We start from the raw sequence: 25,101 nt of genomic DNA, 5'->3' as shown, positions 1-25,101 counted from the left end.
ATGACATCCATTTTATAGATAGTGAAACTAAAAGCCAGGTTAAGTCATTTGCTCAAGGTCACACAGCTAGTTAGTGGTAGAGCCTGATTTGAATTCAAACAGGCTCACTCTAGAGTCCATACTCTTAACCTCTTTTGACCATTTGACCAATTTTGACCATAAGTCAGAAGTAAATAGCTGAAAAACAAAAAATAAATTAGCTGAAATGAGAAAACCAAGAAAATAATGCTAGTGCTGGATTTCTTGGCAGGTAGACTATGCACATGCTTAGGTCCCCAGCAAAGTAGGGACATTTGGTATTTTTAAAAAGCATTGACATAGTCATTGTGAGGAAAATCAGAACGTAGTTAGATATCCTCAAACTTACTTTATAGTGTAGTATTGTTTTTAGCTTGAACAATGCAAGACATTATAAACTTTTCTGCATTTAGAGTTTCTACAAGTTTAAATCCAGCCCTGTAGAGGGCTTCATAATTTTATACTTAGAGTGAAGGGTAAAATATGATTATCAGAAAAATATTTCTTACTTCTCCCTCTTTCCAAAGATAAATAAACATTTAAAATCATTAAGTAGTTTTCAAGATTTATCAGAGGGCAAAATTATTAAGAATCCTCTCCTTACATTCCAATGTTTAAAATTACATTTAAATCATTAAGTTGCTTTTAGGAATATTGAATAACAACCGAAAAACAACAACTTGGTAATTTTTTTTTTTTTTTAAAGATTTTATTTTTTCCTTTTTCTCCCCAAAGCCCCCCGGTACATAGTTGTATATTCTTTGTTGTGGGTCCTTCTAGTTGTGGCATGTGGGACGCTGCCTCAGCGTGGTCTGATGAGCAGTGCCATGTCCACGCCCAGGATTCGAACCAATGAAACACTGGGCTGCCTGCAGCGGAGTGCGCAAACTTAACCGCTCGGCCACGGGGCCAGCCCCAGCACCTTGGTAATTTTTACATCCTTGTTAAAAGATTTTGTTTTTATTTAGGAAGATTTGGTTGATTGCTCAAATTTAAAAGAAATATACCGTGAGGCTGGCCTGGTGGTGTAGTGGTTAAGTCTGCATGCTCTGCTTTGGTGGCCCAGGGTTCATGGGTTCAGATCCTGGGCTCAGACCTACACACCACTTGTCAAGCCACGTTCTGGTGGTGTCCCACCTACAAAAGAGAGGAAGATTGGCACAGATGTTAGCTCAGGGACGATTTTCCTCAAGCAAAAAGGGGAAGACTGGCAACATATGTTAGCTCTGGGCCAATCTTCCTCACCAAAACAAAACAAACAAACAAAAAAGAAATATACTATATAAAAATATGCTAAAATGAACTGGCTTAAAATTTGCAAAAGTAGATCATGAGTTTAGCATTCCAGTAATCATTGGCGTTATTTTTACCATTCTCTGATGTACAATTAGATTATTCCAATTCCTCAGCCTGACTCATGGTCTTGCAACTTTTAAGTTATGCCTCTTTTACCTTATACAAATTTCTGGATGTACTCACTTTCCACCAATGTATCATTTTGACCTCTGTTAATTCACGGTTATTTCATGTTAAGCCACTTGAAGCCAGTAAGAAGACAATGAGAAGGATAGGAGCGTGTGAGAAGGAGAGAAGAAATAAATGGGATCAGAGAGAGCAAATAGGAGAGGCAAAACCAAATTGATTAAGATTAGAGAATAGAAAAAAAATATAGGAGTTGTAAAAATTTACAGATGTTTTAAAAATAAGATGGATAATGATGACTTGGGAAAATCCTAGCAAAATCTGATGTTAAACAAAATTGTGTTGGCATGATCCAGCCTTAAAATGGTCAGCCTTTGGATTCTCTTTTATATTTGTTAAACTTTTTAATATGAAGCATTCCAATAAAGATGGAACTTACTTATAGGTAGTCTCTCCTAATTGTATTTTCTAAAATTTTCCCTTGCAAAATCTTCAGCTGCTGCAAAAAATTAAGCCAACCTATAAAATATGTAGTTTTATAAATATCTGGATAATAAGGTATTTGCTATGATTTAAATGTAATGTTATTGCCAAACCTTGTTTCAGGAATACCACGTTTGTACTACATTAGTTTAGATTCAGCTTAAAATAAGCCATTTAGAAAAGTCACTGCCTTGACTTCCAGACATGGCTGGTTTGAATACCAACAGGTAGAAAATAAATATGTTAGGGCCGGCCCCGTGGCCGAGTGGTTAAGTTCGCACACTCTTGCTTCAGCAGCCCAGGGTTTTGCCAGTTCGGATCCTGGGCGTGGACATGGCACCACTCATCAAGCCATGCTGAGGTGGCATCCCACGTGCCACAGCTAGAAGGACTCACAACTAAAAATATACAACTATGTACTGGGGGGCTTTGGGGAGACAAAGGAAAAGTAAAATCTTTAACGAAAATAAATATATTAAATAGTCTGAAAATGAATAGATTGAAAACAAATAGCTCAGATGAACAGCTCACAATCAAATTGGCTGAAATGGGGAATTGACACTTCCAGTCACTGGACTGATGGAATTTCTGAACTAAAAATTTAAGTTTAGAAAGTACTAAGCAAATATTTATCAAGGAAGCAAAATTACAGGAAAGGCAATGTATGTCATGATATGAGCCAGAACACAGATTCAAATCCTACTCTAAGATACAGAAACTATATGAGTTTGGTCAAGTTACTTAACTCCTTTAAGCCTAATTTTCTAATTTGGGAAACAGGACTAATAATGTCCACCTTGTGGGATTGGTGGTGGTGTTTGGCATGTGAGGATCAGAGGTCATGTTTGTAAAGTGCCTGGTTTGGTGTGTTTGGCATATAGTAGATAGTCTTTATTGCTGTATGCAAACTGAAAAAAAGAAAGTTTAAAATATCACTTACAGCTAAACCACAGGTAAGCCAATCATATATCAGTCTTTCTTCCATGAGTCTAACCTGTTCTGACCACCATTAGACTAATCTAGTTCCAAATTATTGCTTGTATTTAAAATTAAATTACATTACTTAACATATCATTCAAACAGACTTTCTGCTCATTGTCTGAAGGAACTGAGTTTTTGTCACTCAAGAGAGAACTAAGAGTGGCATGTTTTGCATATATTAGCTGTGTAGGTTTTTAGCTTAGAGATAATGTCATAATCACCCAGTTAGAGATGCCATGAAAGATACCTAGACCATATAGAAAGAACATTCTTTTGTAATTCATGTATAAGGAATGGCAAACTGATTTAGATCTTTTAGGAGAGCAGCAGGAACTCAGAGTTAGTATAGATTTAGGTCTGGGCTGATAAAAATGAAGGTAAAATTACAGTAGCATTTGCTGAGTAAATGTGGTAAGATATCTCAGGTCTATTAAATAAAATTAAACAAATACTTAAAAAATTTAAAACTAAAAAGTTAAATTAGGTCAAGAATATGGAAATCACTTTATTATTATTTTTTTGCTGAGGAAGATTCACCATGAGCTAATATCCATTGTCAATCTTCCTCTTTTTTCTTGACAAAGGTTCTTTCTGAGCTCACATCTGTGCCAATCTTCCTCTATTTTGTATGTGGGTCACCACCACAGCATGGCCACTGACAAACAGTGTAGGTCCTGTCCTAGGAAATGAACCCAGGCCGCCAAAGCAGAGTTTGCCAAACCTAACCAGTAGGCCGTGGGGACGGCCCCAAAGAAATCACTTTAAATTGCTGCTTTTACATGACTAGTTTGCTATTCTGAGTAAAAGTTGTGGCAAAAAAATTATATTTTCGTTTGGTAAGATGAATAAAAAGATGAAATTATCATGCTAAAAATATACTATTAAAAGTCCACAGGGGGCTGGCCCGATGGCGCCGTGGTTAAGTTCGTACATTCTGCTTCTTGGTGGCTCAGGGTTCAGCGGTTCAGATCCTGGGTATGGACATGGCACTCTTTGGCCCACCATGCTGTGGTAGGCGTCCCACGTATAAACTAGAGGAAGATGGGCACAATGTTAGCTCAGGGCCAGGCTTCCTCAGCACAAAAAAGAGGAGGACTGGCAGTAGTTAGCTCAGGGCTAATCTTCCTCAAAATAAATAAATAAATAAAAGTCCACATAGAGAAAGAAAGTCATGACAATACCTCAGGCTCTTCCTTTTCAACCTGAGCCCAGCAGAATTGTTCCTGTAAAGAATGGTGGCAGGACGAAAAGCTGTTCAGCCAGCCATAATGTAGAGACTAGAGAATATTCCATCAACATTCAAAAGTGTATTCATGGAGTGGGCTTCAGGAAGCGTGCCCCTCAGGTACTCAGAGAGATCCAGAAATCTGCCATGCAGGAGATGGGAGCTCCAAATATGCACATTGATACCAGGCTCAAAAAAACTATCTGGGCCAAAGGAATAAGGAATGTTTCATACTGCGTCTGTGTGGTGGTGTCCAGGAAACGTAATGAGGATTCACCTAATGTACCAGATATGTAACCACTTTCAAAACTACAGAATGTGGATGAGAACTGACCACTGATTGTCAGGTTATAAAACTGCCAAAAAACAAAAAAGAAAGAAAGAAAGAAAGAAAAAAGTCACGTGAGAAGCAAGCCACAATAATACAGAGAAAATGCTTTTTCCCCATCAAATGATCAAATGTTGGGAAAATTGTCTAATTGAATATTCTAATTGCCTAATAAGTATCTAATACATCTGAGAAGTCAGAGAAATTGGACTTTTATTCTAATGGATGACATTATAAATGGGCACAGTCCTCTGGAGAGCAATTTCTGTTGAAAACCTTATCCTTTGACCTAATGATTCTGTTTTCGGAATTTATCTGTAACAGAAATGATAAACAAAAATATTTAGTTATAAGGACATTCACCAAAGCACTATTTGCTATTACAATATCATATAATAAATAATGGAGACAACCTAAATGTCTAAGAAGATTGTTTTAAGTTACGATACATCCAGGTAATATTTTTCTCACATGGAAAGATGTTCACAGTATAATGAGGTATAAAAATTAACTATGAAATAGAATTACATTATAAAAAGTTTTAAATGTGTGTGTTTATATTTGTGTAAATGCACATGTATAAAGAGTTTGGAATGTATATTTAAGTGGTGATTACTGAAGGATGAATATATATATATTTAATTTTTTTGATTGTCTATATTTTCTAATGTTTCTACACTGAAGATACATTTCCTTGGTACTTTATAAAAATAGAATTTTTTTTTATTGAGTTAATGATAGGTTACAATCTTGTGAAATTTCAGTTGTACATTATTGTTTGTCAGTCGTGTTGCAGGTGTACCACTTCACCCTTTGTGCCTACCCTCCACCCCACCTTTCCCCTGGTAGCCACTAATCTGTTCTCTTTGTCTACATTTTTAAATTCCTCATATGAGTGGATTCATACAGAGATTGTCCTTCTCTGCCTGGCTTATTTCACTTAATATAATTCCCTCAAGGTCCACCCATGTTGTTGCAAATGGGACAATTTTGTTCTGTTTTACAGCTGAGTAGTATTCCATTGTATATATATACCACATCTTCTTTATCCAATCATCTGTTGATGGGCACTTAGGTTGCTTCCATGTCTTGGCTATTGTAAATAATGCTGCAATAAACATTGGGGTGCATAGGACTTATGGAATCGCTGACTTCAAGCTCTTTGGGTAGATACCCAGTAGTGGGATAGCTGGGTCGTATGGTAGTTTTATTTTTAATTTTTTGAGGAATCTCCATACTGTTTTCCACAGTGGCTGCGCCAGTTTGCATTCCCACCAACAGTGTATGAGGGTTCCTTTTTCTCGACAGCCTCTCCAACATTTGTCACTCTTGGTTTTGGATATTTTTGCCATTCTAACAGGTGTAAGGTGATATCTTAGTGTAGTTTTGATTTGCATTTCCCTGATGATTAGTGATGATGAGCATCTTTTCATGTGTCTATTGGCCATCTGTATATCTTCTTTGGAGAAATGTCTGTTCATGTCCCCTGCCCATTTTGTGATTGGGTTGTTTGATTTTTTATTGTTGAGTTGTGTGAGTTCTTTATATATTATGGAGATTAACCCTTTGTTGGATAAATAACTTGTAAATATTTTTTCCCAATTAGTGAGCTTTTTTTTTGTTTCAATCCTGTTTTCCCTTGCCTTGAAGAAGCTCTTTAGTCTGATAAAGTCCCATTTGTTTATTCTTTCTATTGTTTCCCTCATGTGAGGGGTTGTGGTGTCCAAAAAGATTCTTTTGAAGCTGATGTCAAAGAGTGTACTGCCGATATTCTCTTCTAGAAGACTTGTTGTTTCAGGCCTAATCTTTAGGTCTTTGATCCATTTTGAGTTTATTTTAGTAAATGGTGAAAAAGAATGGTTGATTTTCATTCTTTTACATGTGGCTGTCCAGTTTTCCCAGCACTATTTGTTGAAGAGACTTTCTTTCCTCCATTGTAGGCCCTCAGCTCCTTTGTCAAAGATTAGTTGTCCATAGATGTGTGGTTTTATTTCTGGGCTTTCAATTCTGTTCCATTAATCTGTGCATCTGTTTTTGTACCAGTACCGTGCTGTTTTGATCACTGTAGCTTTGTAGTATGTTTTGAAGTCAGGGATTGTGATTTCTCCAGCTTTGTTCTTCTTTCTCAGGATTGCTTTAGCAATTCAGGGTCTTTTGTTGCCCCATATGAATTTTAGGATTCTTTGTTCAATTTCTGTAAAGAATGTCATTGGGATTCTGATTGGGATAGCATTGAATCTGTAGATTGCTTTAGGTAGTATGGACATTTTAACTATGTTTATTCTTCCAATCCATGTGCATGGAATGTCTTTCCATCTCTTTATGTTGTCATCAATTTTTTCAAGAAAGTCTTGTAGTTTTCGTTGTATAGGTCTTTCACTTCCTTGGTTAAATTTATCCCAAGGTATTTTATTCTTTTTGTTGCGATCGTGAATGGGATTGAGTTCTTGAAATCTTTTTCTGTTAGTTCATTGTTAGCGTATAGAAATGCTACTGATTTATGTATGTTGATTTTATACCCTGCAACTTTGCTGTAGCTGTTGATTGTTTCTAATAGTTTTTCTATGGATTCTTTGGGGTTTTCTATATATAAGATCATGTCGTCTGCAAACAGCGAGAGTTTTACTTCTTCGTTGCCTATGTGGATTTCTTTTATTTCTTTTTCCTGCCGAATTGCTCTGGCCAACACCTCCAGTACTATGTTGAATAAGAGTGGCGAAAGTGGGCACCCTTGTCTTGTTCCTGTTCTGAGAGGGATGGGTTTCAGTTTTTGTCTGTTGAGTATGAAGTTGGCTGTGGGTTTGTCATATATGGCCTTTATTATGTTGAGGTGCTTTCCTTCTATACCTATTTTATTGAGGGTTTTTATAATAAATGGATGTTGGATCTTGTCGAATGCTTTCTCTGCATCTATTGAGATGATCATGTGGTTTTTGTTTCTCATTTTGTTGATGTAGTGAATCACGTTGATTGACTTGCAGATGTTGAACCATCCCTGTGTCCCTGGTATAAATCCCACTTGATCATGATGTATGATCCTTTTGATGAATTGCTGAATTCTGGTTGCCAAAAGTTTGTTAAGAATTTTTGCATCTATGTTCATCAGCGATATTGGCCTGTAGTTCTCTTTTTTTGTGGTGTCCTTGTCAGGCTTTGGTATCAGCGTGATGTTGGCCTCGTAGAATGTGTTAGGAAGTGTTCCATCCTCCCTAATTTTTTGGAATAGCTTGAAAAGGATAGGTATTAAATCTTCTCTGAAAGTTTGGTAGAATTCCCCAGGAAAGCCATCTGGTCCTGGGGTTTTATTCTTTGGGATGTCTTTGATGGCTGTTTCAATCTCTTTCCTTGTGATTGGTCTGTTCAAATTGTTTGCTTCTTCTTGAGTGAGCTTTGGGAGATTGTAGGAGTCCAAGAATTTATCCATTTCCTCTAGGTTATACATTTTGTTGGCATATAATTTTTCGTAGTATTCTCTTATAATCCGTTTTATTTCTGCGGAGTCTGTTGTTATTTCTCCTCTTTCATTAACTTAGAAAATAACTCAGCTGGATACTTTATGAAATTTGAAAACATATATTGGTGAAAAATCTAGAACTTAATTCTAAATTTACCTATCAGGAGATTTTTATCCCTAAATAATGAATTGTTTCTATGACTTTGAACATTTATATTTTTATTATGTTTAGTCAATAACAAATTCACCTTAATTCTGAAAAGAAAATAATGATTGCTTTGAAGTTTTTTAAAAAAATACCTTTATTTTTATAAGAATTCCTTAGGTAGATAAAGCATCTGTCCATTTCAGGACTAGAGAAAATAAGTAAAAAGTCAGATAGCTTGCCTAGTGCTATCGGGATAGTCCGTTTTCCCTTTCTGATATCTTACCTGGGAATAGACAGGTAATAGAATAGACAAAATACTCATGATCCACTTACACTGTACTAATTTGGTGCTAACAATAAAACTTCACAGTGGGAAGAACTTGAAAAGATTTTACAAACTGACCCTTTACTCACACTGTTATTTTTCAGCTGGTGATATTATATATAATTCTATCAGTAGTATTGCCTTTATTTCATTGGTTTTTCATCATTGCTATAATTTGAGAGCACTATTAATGATAGGATATATATATATATATATATATATATATATATATATATATATGTCAAAAAACTTCTTGCACATTTAAGTTTCTCCTTTCTTTTCAGGTATGACAGCAGTTATCTGCACTTACCCTCTTGACATGGTTAGAGTACGCCTAGCATTCCAGGTGAAAGGGGAACACACTTATACGGGAATTATCCATGCGTTCAAAACAATTTATGCAAAGGTATTTCATATTTACTGTTCTCATCTAACATGTCCTTTTATATTTAGGCAAATATTTTGAATATTATCTAAATAATTATTCTTTTATTTAAATTATTGATAATAATAATAATGAAAATATATCTGTGTTTCAGGGTGGGTCCCAGAATAATTTTTCCATTATAATGTATGTTTTTGTTCTTTGATATTTATCATAATGAGCACCATGCAGTCTCACTTCTAACTTTTCTTCACTCAAAAGGAAGGCGGTTTCCTTGGATTCTACAGAGGCCTGATGCCTACTATATTAGGAATGGCTCCATATGCAGGTATGTTTCAAATGTGGCAGAACCTGACTTTTTTATTTTCGTCTAAGAATCAGTTTTCAAGTTTAGCATTTTACAATTAGCCCCTAATCCGTCTAGAATTACTTTTTTCCTCCTCAAGGACAACCGTTTGACCCAGAGCCACTTATGAAGCAGTCCTGACTTTCCCGGTGGTCTGCAGTGCTGCTTCTTAGAAAGCAGTGGAGTGTAGTTTTACAGTAAGTCCTTATATTTGGTAGGACAAGTCCCTGGACTTTATGCTTCTTTTTTTCAAGAATGTAAGGTCTATAGATATTTTGCTATCCCATGTACATTTTAGAATCAGCTTTTGATATTGTACAAAAATCTTTTTTGGGATTTTGAATGAAATTTCATACAGTTCTTGGACATGTTTGTTAGATATATTCATGTACACCTTATAAACTTTGCTGTGTCTTTTAGAAAATTAGATTTTCAGTTTATTGCTTGATTCAATTTTTATATGATCTTACAGTTAACTGTTATCCTACTTGTTGATTTTATAGCCAGCTATCGTGTTACTTATAGATGCTTTGGGTTTTCTGTGTAGGCAGTCACATCCTGTGCAAATAATATCATTTTTCTTACTTCCATTCTAATCCTTATTTCTTCATTTATTTGTGTTTATCTTGTCTTACTGTACTAGCTAAGGACCTCCATTGCAAAAGCGAATAGAAGTGATGATACCAGACATTTTGGCTCATTACTGATTTTAAAGGGAGTGTTTCTAATACTTCTTCATTTAGCATAATGTTTACTGTAATATATACCATTTATCAGGTTGAGGAAGTTTTGGTAAGAATTTTTTCTGAATTGGTGTTGAATTTTATCAACACTTTTTCCTGCATTTACAGGAGTAATCACATAGTTTTCTCCATTAATCTGTTAATTTAATGAATGACATTAATAAACGTTCTAATTTCAACCCAAATTGGTTATGATATAATGAATTTTTTTTTAACTGTTGCCAATCATTTTTTTTTTTTCCCTGCTTTTTCTTCCCAAATCCCCCCAGGATATAGTTGTATATTTTAGTTGTGGGTCCTTCTAGTTGTGGCATGTGGGATGCTGCTTCAACATAGCCTGATGAGTGGTGCCATGTCTGCGCCCAGGATCCGAACTGGGGAAACCCTGGGTCTCCGAAGCGGAGCTCAAGAACTTAACCACTCGGCCGCGGGCTGGCTCCCTAATGATCTTTTTATATCCTATTGGATTCAATTTACGAATTACTTTTAGAAGTTTTACATCTATATTCATATGAAATTAGCTTGTACTTTTCTTTTCTTGTAATATCCTTGTGTAGTTTGGGTATCATGGTTATATAGATCTCATGGAATGAGTTGAAGAGTATGTCCTCATTTTCCATCCTCAGGAAGAACCTGTATAAGATGATAAGAATAATCTGTTTCTTGAAAGTTTTCATTGTGGGATGAATTTTAAATACTGGTTTAATTTCTTGAATGGTTGTAGGACCATTTAGTGTTTCTATCTTTTGAGTCATTTTTGGTAATTCATACCTTTCTTTACCATTTTGAGCTTGATTGTTTTGTGTTAGTTTTCAATTTTTTTGGCAAAAGGTTTTCCTTATTTCTTCACTTTTCTTTTTTACATCTGCTCATCTATAGTCATATTCCCTTTTTCATTTTTATTTGTTTTATCAGTTATCAGATTTTGCAAAGAATTAATTTTTGCTTTCTTCCTCTTATCTAATCTACCTTTATTTCCCATTTCATTGATCTTTTTTCGTGTCTTACTTATCGCCTTCCTTCTCTGGGTTTATTCTTCAATTGGTTGCTTACCTCAGTAGTTTTCAACCTTTGGGTTTTTTTTTTCCCTAATAAAAGCACTTTTTTCTAAATACTGCCTTAACTGCATCCCTTGAGTTTATTCATTTGTTTGTTTTTCCTTAAAATTTGGAAATTTTCAAATATATCCAAAAGTAGACAATAGTATAATGAACCAGCATGTATCTATCACCTAGCTTCAACAGTGGTCCACTCATGACCAATCTCGTTTCATTTATACCCCTAATTACTCCCTCCACCCTCATCTCAAATTGTTTTAAAGCAAATCTACTTTATTATTTCATCTATAATATTTCAATATTCAGCTCTCTATGCTTATTTTTTAAAGCATAACCAATATCATTATGAAACTTTCTTAATATCATCTGGTATGTTGTCATTGTTCAGATTCCTTCCCATTCATAATTATGTTTTGGCCAGATTCCAGTTAATATTTGACTAGTATGTCTTTTTTTTAATTTTACTTTTCCATGTCTTTATGTTTTTTCTGTTGTAATCATCATATAGTTGGATATTTTTTAATCCAGTCTGTAAAATCTTTTAATTGCCAATTAGCCCACTTAGTGGTTATTGTGATTATTGATTTATTTGGAGTTGTTTGTGTACCTTGCTATTTGATTTCCACTTGTTGCTTTTTTTTTAGTATTTCTTTGTATTCCTTTCTTATCTTGTTTGCGTATTCTGAATCCTTACTGCCCCCTCTTTTATAAATAGATAAATTTATTTGCCTCCTCCTATGCTTGGTAGTCTTTAATTATGAGTTTATTACTTGATCTTAATCTCTGAGTTTCAGACCCAGTGATTCCATTTTCTGTAGGTCCAGTAGTCAGATCCATCTCAATGGCTCTGCTGCTATTGGCATCAATATGTAGAGTCACTCCTCCTCTCTCATGGGCCCAAACTCCGTGGGGACTCCAGCTATATTTTTGGGAGGTGGTAGTGTTGGGGATTCTTGGAGACCTTCTCATCTTTTTGCAAGCCCAGCAATGGATATAGTTGTTCTGCAGTGACAGAGTCCCTCAGAATACCTAGACTGTCGTTATGCTAGAAGCAGAACTCTTTAATCTTTTGCTATATCTTCATCTCTTTCTAATGTTTTTGGTTTTAGTTTTCAGTTTTTAAAATATATTTTTACATAGTTACAGTATATATATAATTTTTTCTTAATTTTTCCCCATTTCCCAAATATTTTTCATATTTTTGAATACTCTTCACAAACATCGTTTTTAAAAATTGTGTCATATTTCACTGAAGATCATTCCACCTCATTTAGGTATTTCTGTTTTTTTCCCTACTTATGTTTAATTTGCTATGAATTTTCTTGTCATGAGCATTTTCTGTATTTAAGATGAAGTCTTCGGAATAGATTTCCCAAATATAAAAGTATATGAATAGTCTAAAATTGTGTATCATCATTTCAAAATACTATAAATTATAAAAATTTTGCGTAAAGAATAAATGCATACATTAAGGTATTATCATAGACTGAATTTTTGCTAGTGCTTATTTGCTCTTAAGCATCAAGTATCTTTTTAAATATGTTTTTAAAATTTAGTGGAGGGGCCAGCCCGGTGGCACAGTGGTTAAGTTTACACGTTCCACCTTGGTGGCCCAGGGTTCACTGGTTCGGATCCTGAGTGCGGACATGGCACCACTTGACAAGCCATGCTGTGGCAGGCGTCCCACGTATAAAGTAGAGGAAGATGGGCATGGGTGTTAGCTTAGGACCAGTCTTCCTCAGCAAACAGAGGAAGATTCGCAGTAGATGTTAGCTCAAGGCTAATCTTCCTCAAAAGAAAAAAAAATTTAGTGGATATCAAGATATCTTGAGTAATGCTTTGTTGATAGGAATGCTCGAATTCTATTCTTTTTTTTTAAAGATTGGCACCTGAGCTAACATCTGTTGCCAATTTTCCTTTTTTTTTTCTTTTTAAATTCTTCTTCTCCCCAAAGCCCCCCAGTACATAGTTGTATATTCTAGTTGTAGATCCTTCTAGTTCTGCTATGTGGGACACCACCTCAGCATGGCTTGAAGAGCGGTGCCATGTCTGTGCCCAGGATCTGAACTGGCAAAACCCTGCGCCACCGAATCAGAGCACACGAACTTAACCACTTGGCCATGGGGCCGGCCCCCTTGAATTCTATTCTTGATTTTACTAATGTATGACTTTAACGAGTCTGTTATAAAATCATGTAAATGTTCAGCAAGCACCAACTGAATATTATCAATAACTTAATATAATATTTATTAGATTCCATTTGTCTTATGAGCTAATATGAACACTTTCCTCATGGACATAACTCTTCCTTGAGGAAAAATTAGACACTAAGTTAAAATAACAATGCTTTGTCACATCTGAATTTTTTGCTCCTATCTTACATTATTGCCATCATCATTATTGTAAATATAAGTTATCATATTTACTTATAATTATTAATCATGAATTTAGCTTTTACTCATGTGAAACCTTGCAAAACCATTTAATTCTATTCGTATATAATGTGACATTATACTCAACTACTGCCTTTATTCAGTGAACTGATGTATATATTAGTGTGTGAAAACCAATGCTATAATTTTTATAGGTGGTAATTTTGTCATCTTTGTGTTACTTATAAACATTAATTAAATCTTTTTATTTTAGATTAAGACAAGCATCAGAAGTTAGGAAATGCATAGTTAGTTCCTTGAGTTAATTGGTTCTTAGGTAAGAAATGGTGTCTTTTCACAGCTTGTGTTCCTTTAAGCATGGTGGTGAATTTATATTTTGTTTTTCAGGTGTTTCATTTTTTACTTTTGGTACCTTAAAGAGTGTTGGGCTTTCCTATGCTCCTACCCTCCTTGGCAGACCTTCATCAGACAATCCTAATGTCTTAGTTTTGAAAACTCACATAAACTTACTTTGTGGTGGTGTTGCTGGAGCAATAGCACAGACAATATCGTAAGTTTCTTCATCAACTTAATTCAATCAAATTACATTTACCCAATCCTGGTTTTCAGCATTGGTTACTTATTTTATTTTTTCTAATAGATTATTAAAATACGGGATCCCTTGCAAGATATAAGTATTAATTTAATATATTTTTTCAGATGTACCTGCACTTTAAGCATATAATAAATAATTACATACCAAATTGACCAAATTAGTTTGAACTTACCCAATTTCCTGTGGATTCATTTAAAAGAAAGGAAAAAAGAAAGCTAGAAAGGAACACTAAGTATAGTCTTCATATTTTCTCATGAGTTTGCCTGTATGAAGTTTCTGAAATTGGAGCCATTTATCTTATGTGTGTGTGTGTGTAGGTACAGCTTCTCTTGCTCTAAATCTTGGAGGCCTACTTTGTGCCAGACAGTCTATTAGACATTGGGAGGTTCACTGAAGGAAAAGCAAAGTTATTGCCTCAAGAAGCCTATACTAAGACTAATTAAGACAGTTAGCAATACAATGGAGTTTTATATTAATATAAACTGTAGTGGGAACACAGATAAAGATATTACTATATTGTAATTAGGAAGGCAGCTTAGGGAATTTCTCTAGACCAAGAGAGATTGAGTAGATGAGATGAAAAGAGGCTGGAATACTAAGAAGCAGGAACTTTTCAGGAACAGGAAGAAGAAAAGCTTTCTGTGACTGAAAAGTATCCTGAAAAACAGGAAGATAACAGGGAGTAGTAGTGTCACAAAGACTCAACAAAGAGTATCCAATGGAAAAAGAAAAGTCAAAGTAAGATAAGTACTGAAAATAATAAGTACTGAAAAATAAGGTGTTCACTGGATTTTACAATTAATAGTTACCTTTGTGAAAGCAGATTCAGTGTACTTGCGTGTGGGAGCAGATCATACTAGGTTGAAGGTAAAGAAGAAAAGGTGTGTGATGGACTTTGGAAACCTGGCTGTGGAAACTTGTTCATTTGCAGAGACATGATCACCTCTAGCTATTCTGATTCTCTTCTTGGTTTTATTGCCCCTTTTCTTTATTATTCCTTTCCAACTTAGATCCCTAGAATCTGTCTTCTCTTTCCCACTTCTCTTCTTAAACTGTATTCTACACCTACTGACTCTTAACAGATCCAGTGGCTCCTTCTCACTTCTTTTACCCTCCTTCCAATTGTTCTAATTCCTTGGTTTTTGTAATAGTGCCCTTTCTTGGTGATCATCCTCCCCAGTATCAGTATCTCGCTGATTCATGTCCTCCTCCTACCTATCTGTGCTGATTTTTAAGGCCTAGCTAGACTTCAGTGCTCTGCTCTTCCCATAAATGTCTAGAATAACTCATTTATCTTTATGGTTTCAACGGTCACCTTTGTACAGATAACCAATTTTATTTAAATCTCCATTACTGACGCCATTACTTCTCTAGCAAGCTCTTGGATCTTTCTACTTGGACTTCTGCCATTAATGTAAACTCCATAATTTATATATTACTTGCTTGTCTTCCTCTTCATGACAATCCTCAGTTCCCAACTTTCCTATTTGTTATTGATAACTGTTAATTTTCTAGTCTTGATAATGCCTTGAAATCACTTTTCAGATTGTACATATTCAAACAGTCACTAAGTCTTGTCATTTTTTACTTGAGAACTTTGCCTAGAATGCTATTTTATTTCTTTTCTATTGTTATTTCCCTGGTTCTAATCCTTGTACCTTGTCTTCTTACATTCTCTCTATTAATCAATTCCTTCTATTCACATAGATCTTTTCCAGCTTGGAAGCTGAATCCTTCAAGTTGAGGTTTTGGTCCCTTTATCTCCATAAAGTTTTTTCTTCTCTCTACTCCTTGTTAAAAAATAATTCCTAGAGATGCTATTGAGATGCGTAGGGGGCTTCATCTATTGGTAATGTTATTTCTTACACTGTCTGGTTGTATATGGGTATTTTTTTATTATAACTATTTCATAGTAAATTTAAATCAATATAAAAGTACATAATTATTTTTGTCATATATCACTTATTTATATATTATGTACCATGGAGAGCTTTGAATACGAAAGCAGAAAGCAGCTTTTTGACACTGGAGAATGTCTCTAAGACTCAGTTTTCTTATCTTAATGTTGGGATAACAGTACCTACTTCATGCAATTTTTGTAAAGATGGAATGAGATAATATACATAAATTGTTTAGCACAGCACCTGACATAAGTAGTCAATATTAGCAAATAAAACTAATTTTAAAAAATCACCTGGGATCTCACTCCCAAAAGAGATTACTTTTGTATATTTCATTTCAGGCAATCTTCTTTTGCTTTTTTAAAAGTTTTATTGGGGTGTAATTGACATACAACATATTTCTTGTTTCTGGTGTTCAACATAATGATTTGATATTTGTATATATTGCGAAATGATCACCACATTAAGTCCAGCTAACATCCATTGCCATACATAGTTAGAGAATCAGGCAATCTTTTTACGTAGAATGTTCTCTGTCCTCTAAGTGCAGTTTTCTGTATTGTTAATTTTAGCCCTTAAAGAAAAGTTTTTGTTGGTCTACTGTGTACAGGGGGACTTGCTGAATATCACTCTTAGGGTAGTGGTTCTTCAATGGGGTAATTGTGCCTCCAGTGGACATTTATTAATGTCTGGAGACATTTTTGGTTATCCCAACTCGGGGTATGTTACTGGTATCTAGTGGATGGAGACCAGGGCTGCACCTAAATATCCTACAATGCACAGGACAGCCCCTCACAACTAAGAATTATCCAACCCAAAATGTCAATAGTGCCAAAGTTGAGAAACCCTGTAGGGTTACAACAATGAAAAGCACTCAGTTTATTTCTTCAGGAAGTGCCATTTAATTTGGCCTTGAGGAGTGACTAGAACTTGATATTGCACCCAATGGGAGAGAAGAATCATCTAATTTGAGGGAACTACATAAGCAAAGGCAAAGAGATCACTGTATTTTTATTTGATTGTATTCATGTGCCTATATCCTGAACTCCCAGATTAGACAAAACAATAAGAGAATAGGAACACATTATTTCCTAGCATATATAGGGCTTTGTATTCAATAATTGTTGAGTTGAAAACTAAAAATCATTTTTAAGTCCTCTTGCCTTTTTCATCTTTTAGCTACCCATTTGATGTAACTCGTCGGCGAATGCAATTAGGAACTGTTCTTCCAGAATTTGAAAAGTGCCTGTAAGTTCTCCATTTGTTACTGTTCATTTTCTTTAGAAATGTAATATTTAAGTAGGGAGATAGGACTGTGGTCTCACTAGTAGTCAAGATCTTCCATTTTTTCTCCTATAGTATATTTTGGTAACTTTATAAGATTTTAATCATGTCCCAATCCTATTAAAAACTTCACTTTAGAGCAGCTCTGTTAAATATAAATATAATATGAGCCACATATGTAATTTAAAACTTTCTGGTGGCCACATTTAAAAAAGTATAAAAAGAAACAGATGAAATTGTTTAAAAGTATTTTTGTTTAACCTAACATATCTAAAATATTATCATTTCAGTATTTTGCATCCTTCTTTTTATATTAAGCGTTTGAAATCCAGGGTGTATCTTACACTTCCAGCACATCTCAATTTGGACTAGCCACATTTCAAGTGCTCAGTAGCTACCCATCGTTACACAGTACAACTCTAGAGTTTTCTAATCTAAAGAGATTTAGAATCATTCTGTTTGATTGGTGATGTGTTGTCCCTCAAGGGAAGAGCAGAACATTTGTTCAGGACCTTGAATTGCCTTTGTTTACCCAAAAGAGTTTTTGAAGATTTCAGTCCGGATTGCCTAATAAAAGGGAAAAGCACAGCCCAAAATATTGATTTGAGAGGAAAGAACACTCTTTGAAATAGGAAAGTATTACTGAAATCTGAAAGATAGTCCTTTAGGTATCAGTTCTATAATCATTTGCTAGTTGCGTGTAGTATAGAACTTGAGCTGAAATGAAAAGTTAAAGAGCAACTGCTCATGCATCCTTTCAAAAGGTTACGTCGATAGTTGAACTATTATGAAATAGTATTGCCAATAAATGTCAGAGGCATAGTACAAACAAAATATCTTGTATTAATGAGCCCCACAAATGTGCATAATGCTTGTACTTGTTTGGAATGAATTGCTCTTTCATTGAATTTTTAGCGTGTTTTAATACTTGCCTTCCAAAAGCTATTAAAGATAGCATTTTGGTTTCTTTTAAAAATTCTGCTATCGATCTTGAAATTGTCTCTTCACGAGTGGGCATAAGGGTGTCATCATTTAACCGTTGTCTTTCAGTACTATGCGGGAGACTATGAAGTATGTCTATGGACACCATGGAATTCGAAAAGGATTATATCGTGGTTTATCTCTTAATTACATTCGCTGCATTCCCTCTCAAGCAGTGGCTTTCACAACGTATGAACTTATGAAGCAGTTTTTTCACCTCAACTAAAACAAATCATGATTTCATTTCTTTAATAAACTCTCAGAGGAAGAAATAAAATGTTACTTTAATTTTGAGGAGAACTTTACTTGAAGGGGGATATTTACCCTGTCACAGGAACCACTGGTATTTTAGTACTTGATTTTTTTATTCATCACAAATCAAAAGTGCTTACTATCCTTTTTGATGCCAAAAGTTATACCTTAGAACATTGAAAGAAATTCCTAAGCTGATGCTGGCTAATCAGTTAGGTTATTTGAAACCATTTTAAAGAGTTATTTGGAAGTAGAACTGACTTAAAATGGGATTCAGGAGGTTTCCATTAGCTTTATCATGCTGTTCCAAGCTTTTAATTGTAATCATTATTTTCAAAGACTCTAGCATTGTTTATTATTATTGTTGTTATAAACAAGTTTGGTTATATTGCAGCAGAATGATGAGAACTGAATTTTTAAGATATATCAAACGTAGCTTAGAAGCCAGCAATGAAGTATTGTTTTTATCTCTTTTCTTGTAATTCTGCTCCACTGGATAAAAGGACAAACACTTTTTCTCTTCATTTGTTAATAAAATAAATGTTGTATTTAAAAAGTAGCCACGTAGAGACTCAACAATAAATGGAGAATTTTCGGGTATTGCTCAAATGTTATTACCAGGTACTATAAGTGATTTAAATATGTTTTTAAAAGTCAATGTATTTCCCAAAGTCAGTAATAATAAATACTGAATATCTTTGCTCTTAAAACATATTAGCATTATAGACTTGTTTTTGTTAGATGATTTGGTGTATACTAGAAGATTTATTTAAGTGGACCATCGAATATCCATTAATATAGATGTGAATGTTACAGGATGTTTCTAAGGTATTATGATACATCAACTAGTTCTTCCATGTAAAATAATTTTAGTGCAATATAAACTTAAGTAGAAATGTAAAACATGGTTTGAATTGCTCTCCTTTATATTAAAATGGTTTAAAATATAAGAATTCCATTTATTGTGTTTAGAGTACTTTTTATGTTTTATTTTAAGCATGACAGAAATGAGAGAACAGTTATAGTTCTGTCCTCAGTAATAGTGATTTGTAGAATTGATATTATTTTTAAGACATTAGAAAACTAAGTTTAAAGTGTTATTTCTGCTTCAATTTTTATTTTTTTGCATAAAAGATTTCTTGTCATACCTTGGTAAAAATGAGATGAACTGGTTTCATTTTCAAAGTCTTTATTTTAAAATAAATATGTATCTTTGTATGATTTATAAGTGTACTTTCAGGTAGAAATACATGTGTTCCTAAAACTATTTTGTATATTTTTATTTCTGGGCTATACTGTAGCTAATTATTGTTATCAAATCTCAAGATAATTTAAATGTATAAAATAAGTATCTCAGTTATGTTATCAATAAAAGAGGATTGTGAATATTTTTTTAAATAAAAATTTGCATTCTATGTCTGCTATAGAATACATAGGATATTAAAAATAAATTTTATTTATATTTCAACAATTTTTTCTCTTTTAACTATTTATGTTATTGAAGCACAAATGCTAAACATAAGTGGTCAGAATGGAAGAATATTTAAAACAATGACTGGATTTATATCTGATTTATTTCAGATTGATAACCCAAAGTGCATCTTACCAGTTTGTCTTCCATTTGAAGACTGACTATTGCTGTTTTGATCTCCATTGTTCCTCCTTTCTTGCCTTTCCGTGGGGGCAGTCCTCTGATCTATACAATGGGACAGTGGTCTGGTCTAGGGATTGATAAGTGAGATATCACTCCGAGCTCTCAATGGTTGCCTGTTGGAGGTGGAAAGGTTAGTGGGTATATATAGTAATATCTTACTCCATTCTCCCCCAGAGTACTCAACATCCATTTATTCAGTGCCCACTGTGTGCCAGGTATTGTATCAACATTATGGGGGGTTACCTTGGGAGGTCTGTTAGCTGTACTTACAGTCTGATTTGGATGCCCAGTTGTATCTAACACCAGATATTTCTCTAATAGAGTATGCACCACACTTTATGGTAACTGTCTGTTTATCTATGTCCCCTAATTGGTTCTCTCAAGGGCAGAGCCATGCCTTCATCCCCTATAAGGAGCACAGAATGTGACACCACAATAGGTGCTCAGTGATGTTTACTAAGGGGAAGAAGGAATATTCTCGTAGGGAGAAATGAGGCACAAACAATCCATGGAAAGAGCAATTTAGAAGTAAAGTCATTTGGTTTGTTTCACAGAAATTTCTGGTTGCTAATTTGAGCCAGGATAAATGGCATATAATAAAATCTATATTATATGAGTAGTGCAGAGTTGCACTATATGAGTGCCTTGCAGAGTTGGGCCAATGATATCTGACACACTTGTGTAGCAACCGTATACTCTACACAGTTCCTCACATCCATTCGATGAACAGCAGACACCATGTTAGGCACTAGAAATCAATGACAAATAATAAGTCATGTATATTTCCTGAGGGCTTACTATGTTCCATGTCTTGCTTCTTTTTTGTGAGGAAGATTGGCCCTGACCTAACATCTGTTGCCAATCTTCTTCTTTTTGCTTGAGGAAGATTGTCGCTGAGCTAACATCTTTGCCAATCTTCCTCTATTTTATGTGGGATGCTGCCACAGTATGGCCTGATGAGTGGTGCCAGGTCCACACCCTGGATCTGAACCTACGAACCCCAGGCGGCCAAAGTGAAGGGTGCAAACTCAACCACTATGCCACTGGGCTGGCCCCTCCATGCCTTGTTTTAAGCACTTTTGATGCCTTTAACTCTCTCTCTACAACAATACTATAAGATAGGTACTATTTTACGGTCCTTTTTCTTTCTTTTAGTGAGGAGGACTGAGCCTGAGCCAACAGCTGTTGCCAGTCTTCCTCTTTTTGCTGGAGGAATATTGTTGCTGGCGCTGGCCCAGGGGCGTAGTGCTTAAGTTCACGCACTCTACTTTGGCGGCCTGGGGTTTGCAGCTTCAGATCCTGGGTGCAGACCTAAACACCACCTCATCAAGCCATGCTTTGGTGGTGTCCCACATATAAAATAGAGGAAGATTGGCCAGATGTTAGCTCAAGGACAATCTTCCTCACCCCTCCCCCCAAAAAAACCCCACCAAAAAAAAGCCAATAAAACCTAAGCAAAAATCAATTAAATTGAAAAAAAGAAAAGATTGTAACTTGTATCCTATTCAAATGAAACTTTTTTGTTTTGCTGAGGAAGATTGGCCCTGAGCTAACATCTGTTGCCGATTGTCCTCTTTTTGCTTGAGGAAGATTCACCCTGAGCTAACATCTGTGATAATCTTCCTCTATTTAGTATGTGGGTCACTGCGACAGCATGGCCACCGCCAAGTGGTGTAGGTCCACGCCAAGAACTGAACCCAGGCTTCCAAAGCAGAGCACAGAGCACACTGAACTTAACCACTAGGCCATGGGGCTGGCCCCATGAAACTCTTAACGTGTCAATAAATTTGAACATGTCAATAAACATAAACCAATCAATAAAATGATTACAGTTTGTGGAAAGTACTTATTAAGAAAGTAAATAGGCTGCCTGATAGAGATAAGTGTAGGGTGTAAGGATCAGAGAGCTACTTTAGAATGGTCAAGGAAGGGGCTGGCCTGGTGGCGCAGTGGTTAAGTTCACACGTTCCGCTTCTTGGTGGCCCGGGGTTTGCCAGTTCGGATCCCAGGTGTGGACATGGCACCGCTTGGCAAAAGCCATGCTGTGGTAGGCATCGCACGTATAAAGCAGAGGAAGATAGGCACGGATGTTAGCTCAGGGCCAGTCTTCCTCAGCAAAAAGAGGAGGTTTGGCAGTAGTTAGCTCAGGGCTAATCTTCCTCAAAAAAAAAAAGTCAAGGAAAAGTTTCTTTGATGTGCTAAACTTTAAGCTGACACATGGAGGATAAAAAGGAAACAGCCATGCAAAGAGTTGTGGGGGAAGAATGGCCCAGGTGAAGAGAACAGCACATACAAAAACCCTGAAACAGGAAAAAGTTTGGCTTGACATAGGAATTGTCAGAAGGCCAGCATGAATGAAGTATCATGAGTGAAGAAGTAGTAACAAGTGGGGTTGGAGAAGTAGACAAAGGCCAGATCAGGTAGGTCTCTCTAGGACATGGTAATGATTTTGTCTTTTATTCTAAACGCAATGGGAAGCCCTTGAAAGTTTCAGCAGGGGAATAAAATTGTCTGATTATGTTTTTGCAAAAATCACTCTGCTTTGTCAACAGTGGTTTGCAGTTAAAACAGAAATCAACAAAATAAAGAACAGACAACAGAGAAAATGACAAACTCCTTGGACCAGCCCCGTGGCTGAGTGGTTAAGTTCGCACACTCTGCTGTGGCGGCCCAGGGTTTTGCCGGTTCAGATCCTGGGTGCGGACATGGCACAGCTCATCCAGCCATGCTGAGGCGGCATCCCACATGCCACAACTAGAAGGACTCACAACTAAAAATATACAACTATGTACTAGGGGGCTTTGGGGAGAAAAAGGAAAAATAAAATCTTAAAAAAAAAACCTCCTAAGTTGATTCTTTGAAAAGATCGACAAAATTGGTAAGCCCCTAGCTGAATTAATAACTAAAAAAGAAAACAAAAATTACCAATATCAAGAATGATAAAGAGGACATTACTGTGGATCCTATGGATATTAAAAAGATAATAAGAGATTTCTAAATAACTCTGTGCCAAGGAATTTGACAACTTAGATGTAAGGCATAGATGCCTCAAAAATCACAACCAAGGGGCCAGCCCCATGGCCAAGTGGTTAAGTTCGCATGCTCCACTTCAGCGGCCCAGCGTTTCACTGGTTTGGATCCTGGGCACGAACCTAGCACCACTCATCAAGCCATGCTGAGGCAGCGTCCCACATAACAGAGCCAAAAGGATCAGAATATACAAGTATGTCCTGGGGGGTTGGGGGAAAAGAAGGAAAAAAAAGAAGATTGGCAACAGATGTTAGCTCAGGTGCCAATCTTTTTTTTTTTTTGAGAAAAATTAGCCCTGAGCTAACATCTGCTGCCAATCCTCCTCTTTTTGCTAGGAAGACTGGCCCTGAGCTAACATCCGTGCCCATCTTCCTCTACTTTATATGTGGGACGCCTGCCACAGATATAATATATATAATTCTATTGAACATTTAAGAAAGAGATAATCTTATACAGACTTCCAGAAATTAGAAGACAGCACTTTGCAATTCATTTTATGATGCTAGTATAACCTTGATACCCAAACTTGACAAAGTTGTCGCAAAAAAAGAAAATTACAGACCAGTATCCTTCAAAAACGAAGATGGAAAAGTCCTTAACAACATACTAGCAAGTCAAATCTAGCAATACATAAAAAGTTTATATCATGACCAAGTTGGGTTTATCCTAGGAATGCCAAATTGTTTAACAATCTGAAGTCAATAGTGTAATTTCCCATAATAACAGAATAAAGGAGAAGAACCACATGATCCTTCAATAGATGCAGAGAAAGGATTTGGCAAAATTCAACATTGATTAATTATAAAAATTAATCACCTTAAAAATAGAAGAGACCTTCCTCAATCTGATAAAGAGCATTTTGTCAGATTGTCTTTTCCAACAATACATCCCAACTCACTTGCTCTTCTCATGTGTCATTTACACTCATCCCATCAACAGATTCTGTTCCTTTCCCTTGAATCTGGCTGAGTGGGCCTGTAACTACAGAGGAAGTGATGCTGTGTGACTTCTGAAGTTATGTCATAATGCTGCAATAGCTTTCATCTGGTCTTTTGGAAAGCTTGTTCTTGGAATCCAGCCACCATGCTGTGGGGGAGCCAATCAGTCCCTGTAGAGGAACTGATAGCCAGCCTCAACTTGGCAGCCATTTGGATAAGCCATCTTCAAAGTGGATCCTCCAGTTCCCAGCTGATGCTTTATGGAACAGAGACAAGTTTTCCCCGTGGAGCCCTGCCCAAATTGAAAATTCATAAGCTAAAAAAATTATTTTTTTTATTGAGTTCATAATAGTTTACATCATTGTGAAATTTCAGTTGTACATTATTTCTTGTCTGTCACCACATAAGTGCTCCCCTTCACCCCCTGTGCCCACCTCCCACTCCCCTTCCCCTGGTAACCACTGAACTATTTTCTTTGTCCACGTGTTTGTTTATATTCCACATATGAGTGAAATCATACAGTGTTTGTCTTTCTCAGTCTGGCTTATTTCGCTTAGCATAATTCCCTCCAGGTCCATCCATGTGGTTGCAAATGGGATGATTTTGTCTTTTTTATGGCTGTGTAGTATTCCATTATATATATATACCACATCTTCTTTATCCAATCCTCAGTCAATGGGCACTTGGATGGTTTCCATGTCTTGGCTATTGTGAATAGTGCTGCAATGAACATAGGGGTGCATATATTACTTTGGATTGTTGATTTCAAGTTGTTTGGGTAGATACCCAGTAGTGGGATAGCTGGGTCATATGGTAGTTCTGTTTTTAATTTTTTGAGGCATCTCCATACTGTTGTCCATGGTGGCTGCACCAGTTTGCATTCCCACCAGCAGTGTATGAGGGTTTGCTTTTCTCCACACTCTCTCCAACATTTGTTATTTTCAGTCTTAGTGTTTACAGCCATTTTAACAGGTAGAAGGTGGTATGTTAGTGTAGTTTTGATTTGCATTTCCTTGATGATTAGTGATGCTGAACATCTTTTCATGTGTTTATTGGCCATCTTTCTATCTTTGGAAAAATGTCTGTTCATATCCTCTGCCCATTTTTTGATCAAGCTGTTTGTTTTTTATTGTTCAGTTGTGTGAGTTCCTTACACA

General features: G+C 35.8%; 1 protein-coding gene and 1 long non-coding RNA gene across 2 annotated transcripts in view; one reads left to right on the top strand and one right to left on the bottom strand.

The window, feature by feature from the left end:
- The window catches only part of SLC25A16 (solute carrier family 25 member 16), a 39,870-nt gene extending 20,075 nt beyond the window's left edge, over window positions 1–19,795 (top strand). The window contains exons 5-9 of the mRNA XM_001502612.6: window positions 8,669–8,790; window positions 9,031–9,097; window positions 13,697–13,859; window positions 16,985–17,053; window positions 18,140–19,795. Of these exons, the coding sequence (XP_001502662.1) occupies window positions 8,669–8,790; window positions 9,031–9,097; window positions 13,697–13,859; window positions 16,985–17,053; window positions 18,140–18,296 (578 nt within the window). The 3' untranslated portion in view covers window positions 18,297–19,795. The remainder of the gene's footprint in view (window positions 1–8,668; window positions 8,791–9,030; window positions 9,098–13,696; window positions 13,860–16,984; window positions 17,054–18,139) is intronic.
- LOC102147964 (uncharacterized) lies at window positions 4,654–24,000 on the bottom strand. Its single transcript, XR_288881.4, has 3 exons — window positions 23,823–24,000; window positions 19,929–20,089; window positions 4,654–4,772 (listed from the first exon to the last, which is right to left on the bottom strand). It is a non-coding gene; the product is annotated as an uncharacterized lncRNA (long non-coding RNA).
- Between the last annotated feature and the right edge of the window lie 1,101 nt (window positions 24,001–25,101).

The sequence above is a fragment of the Equus caballus genome, chromosome 1 (genome assembly GCF_041296265.1).
Source record: "Equus caballus isolate H_3958 breed thoroughbred chromosome 1, TB-T2T, whole genome shotgun sequence".
NCBI classification, from domain to species: Eukaryota; Metazoa; Chordata; class Mammalia; order Perissodactyla; family Equidae; genus Equus; species Equus caballus.
The sequence above is the reverse complement of the archived record's forward strand: the minus strand, read 5'-3'. Positions and strand labels throughout refer to the sequence as shown.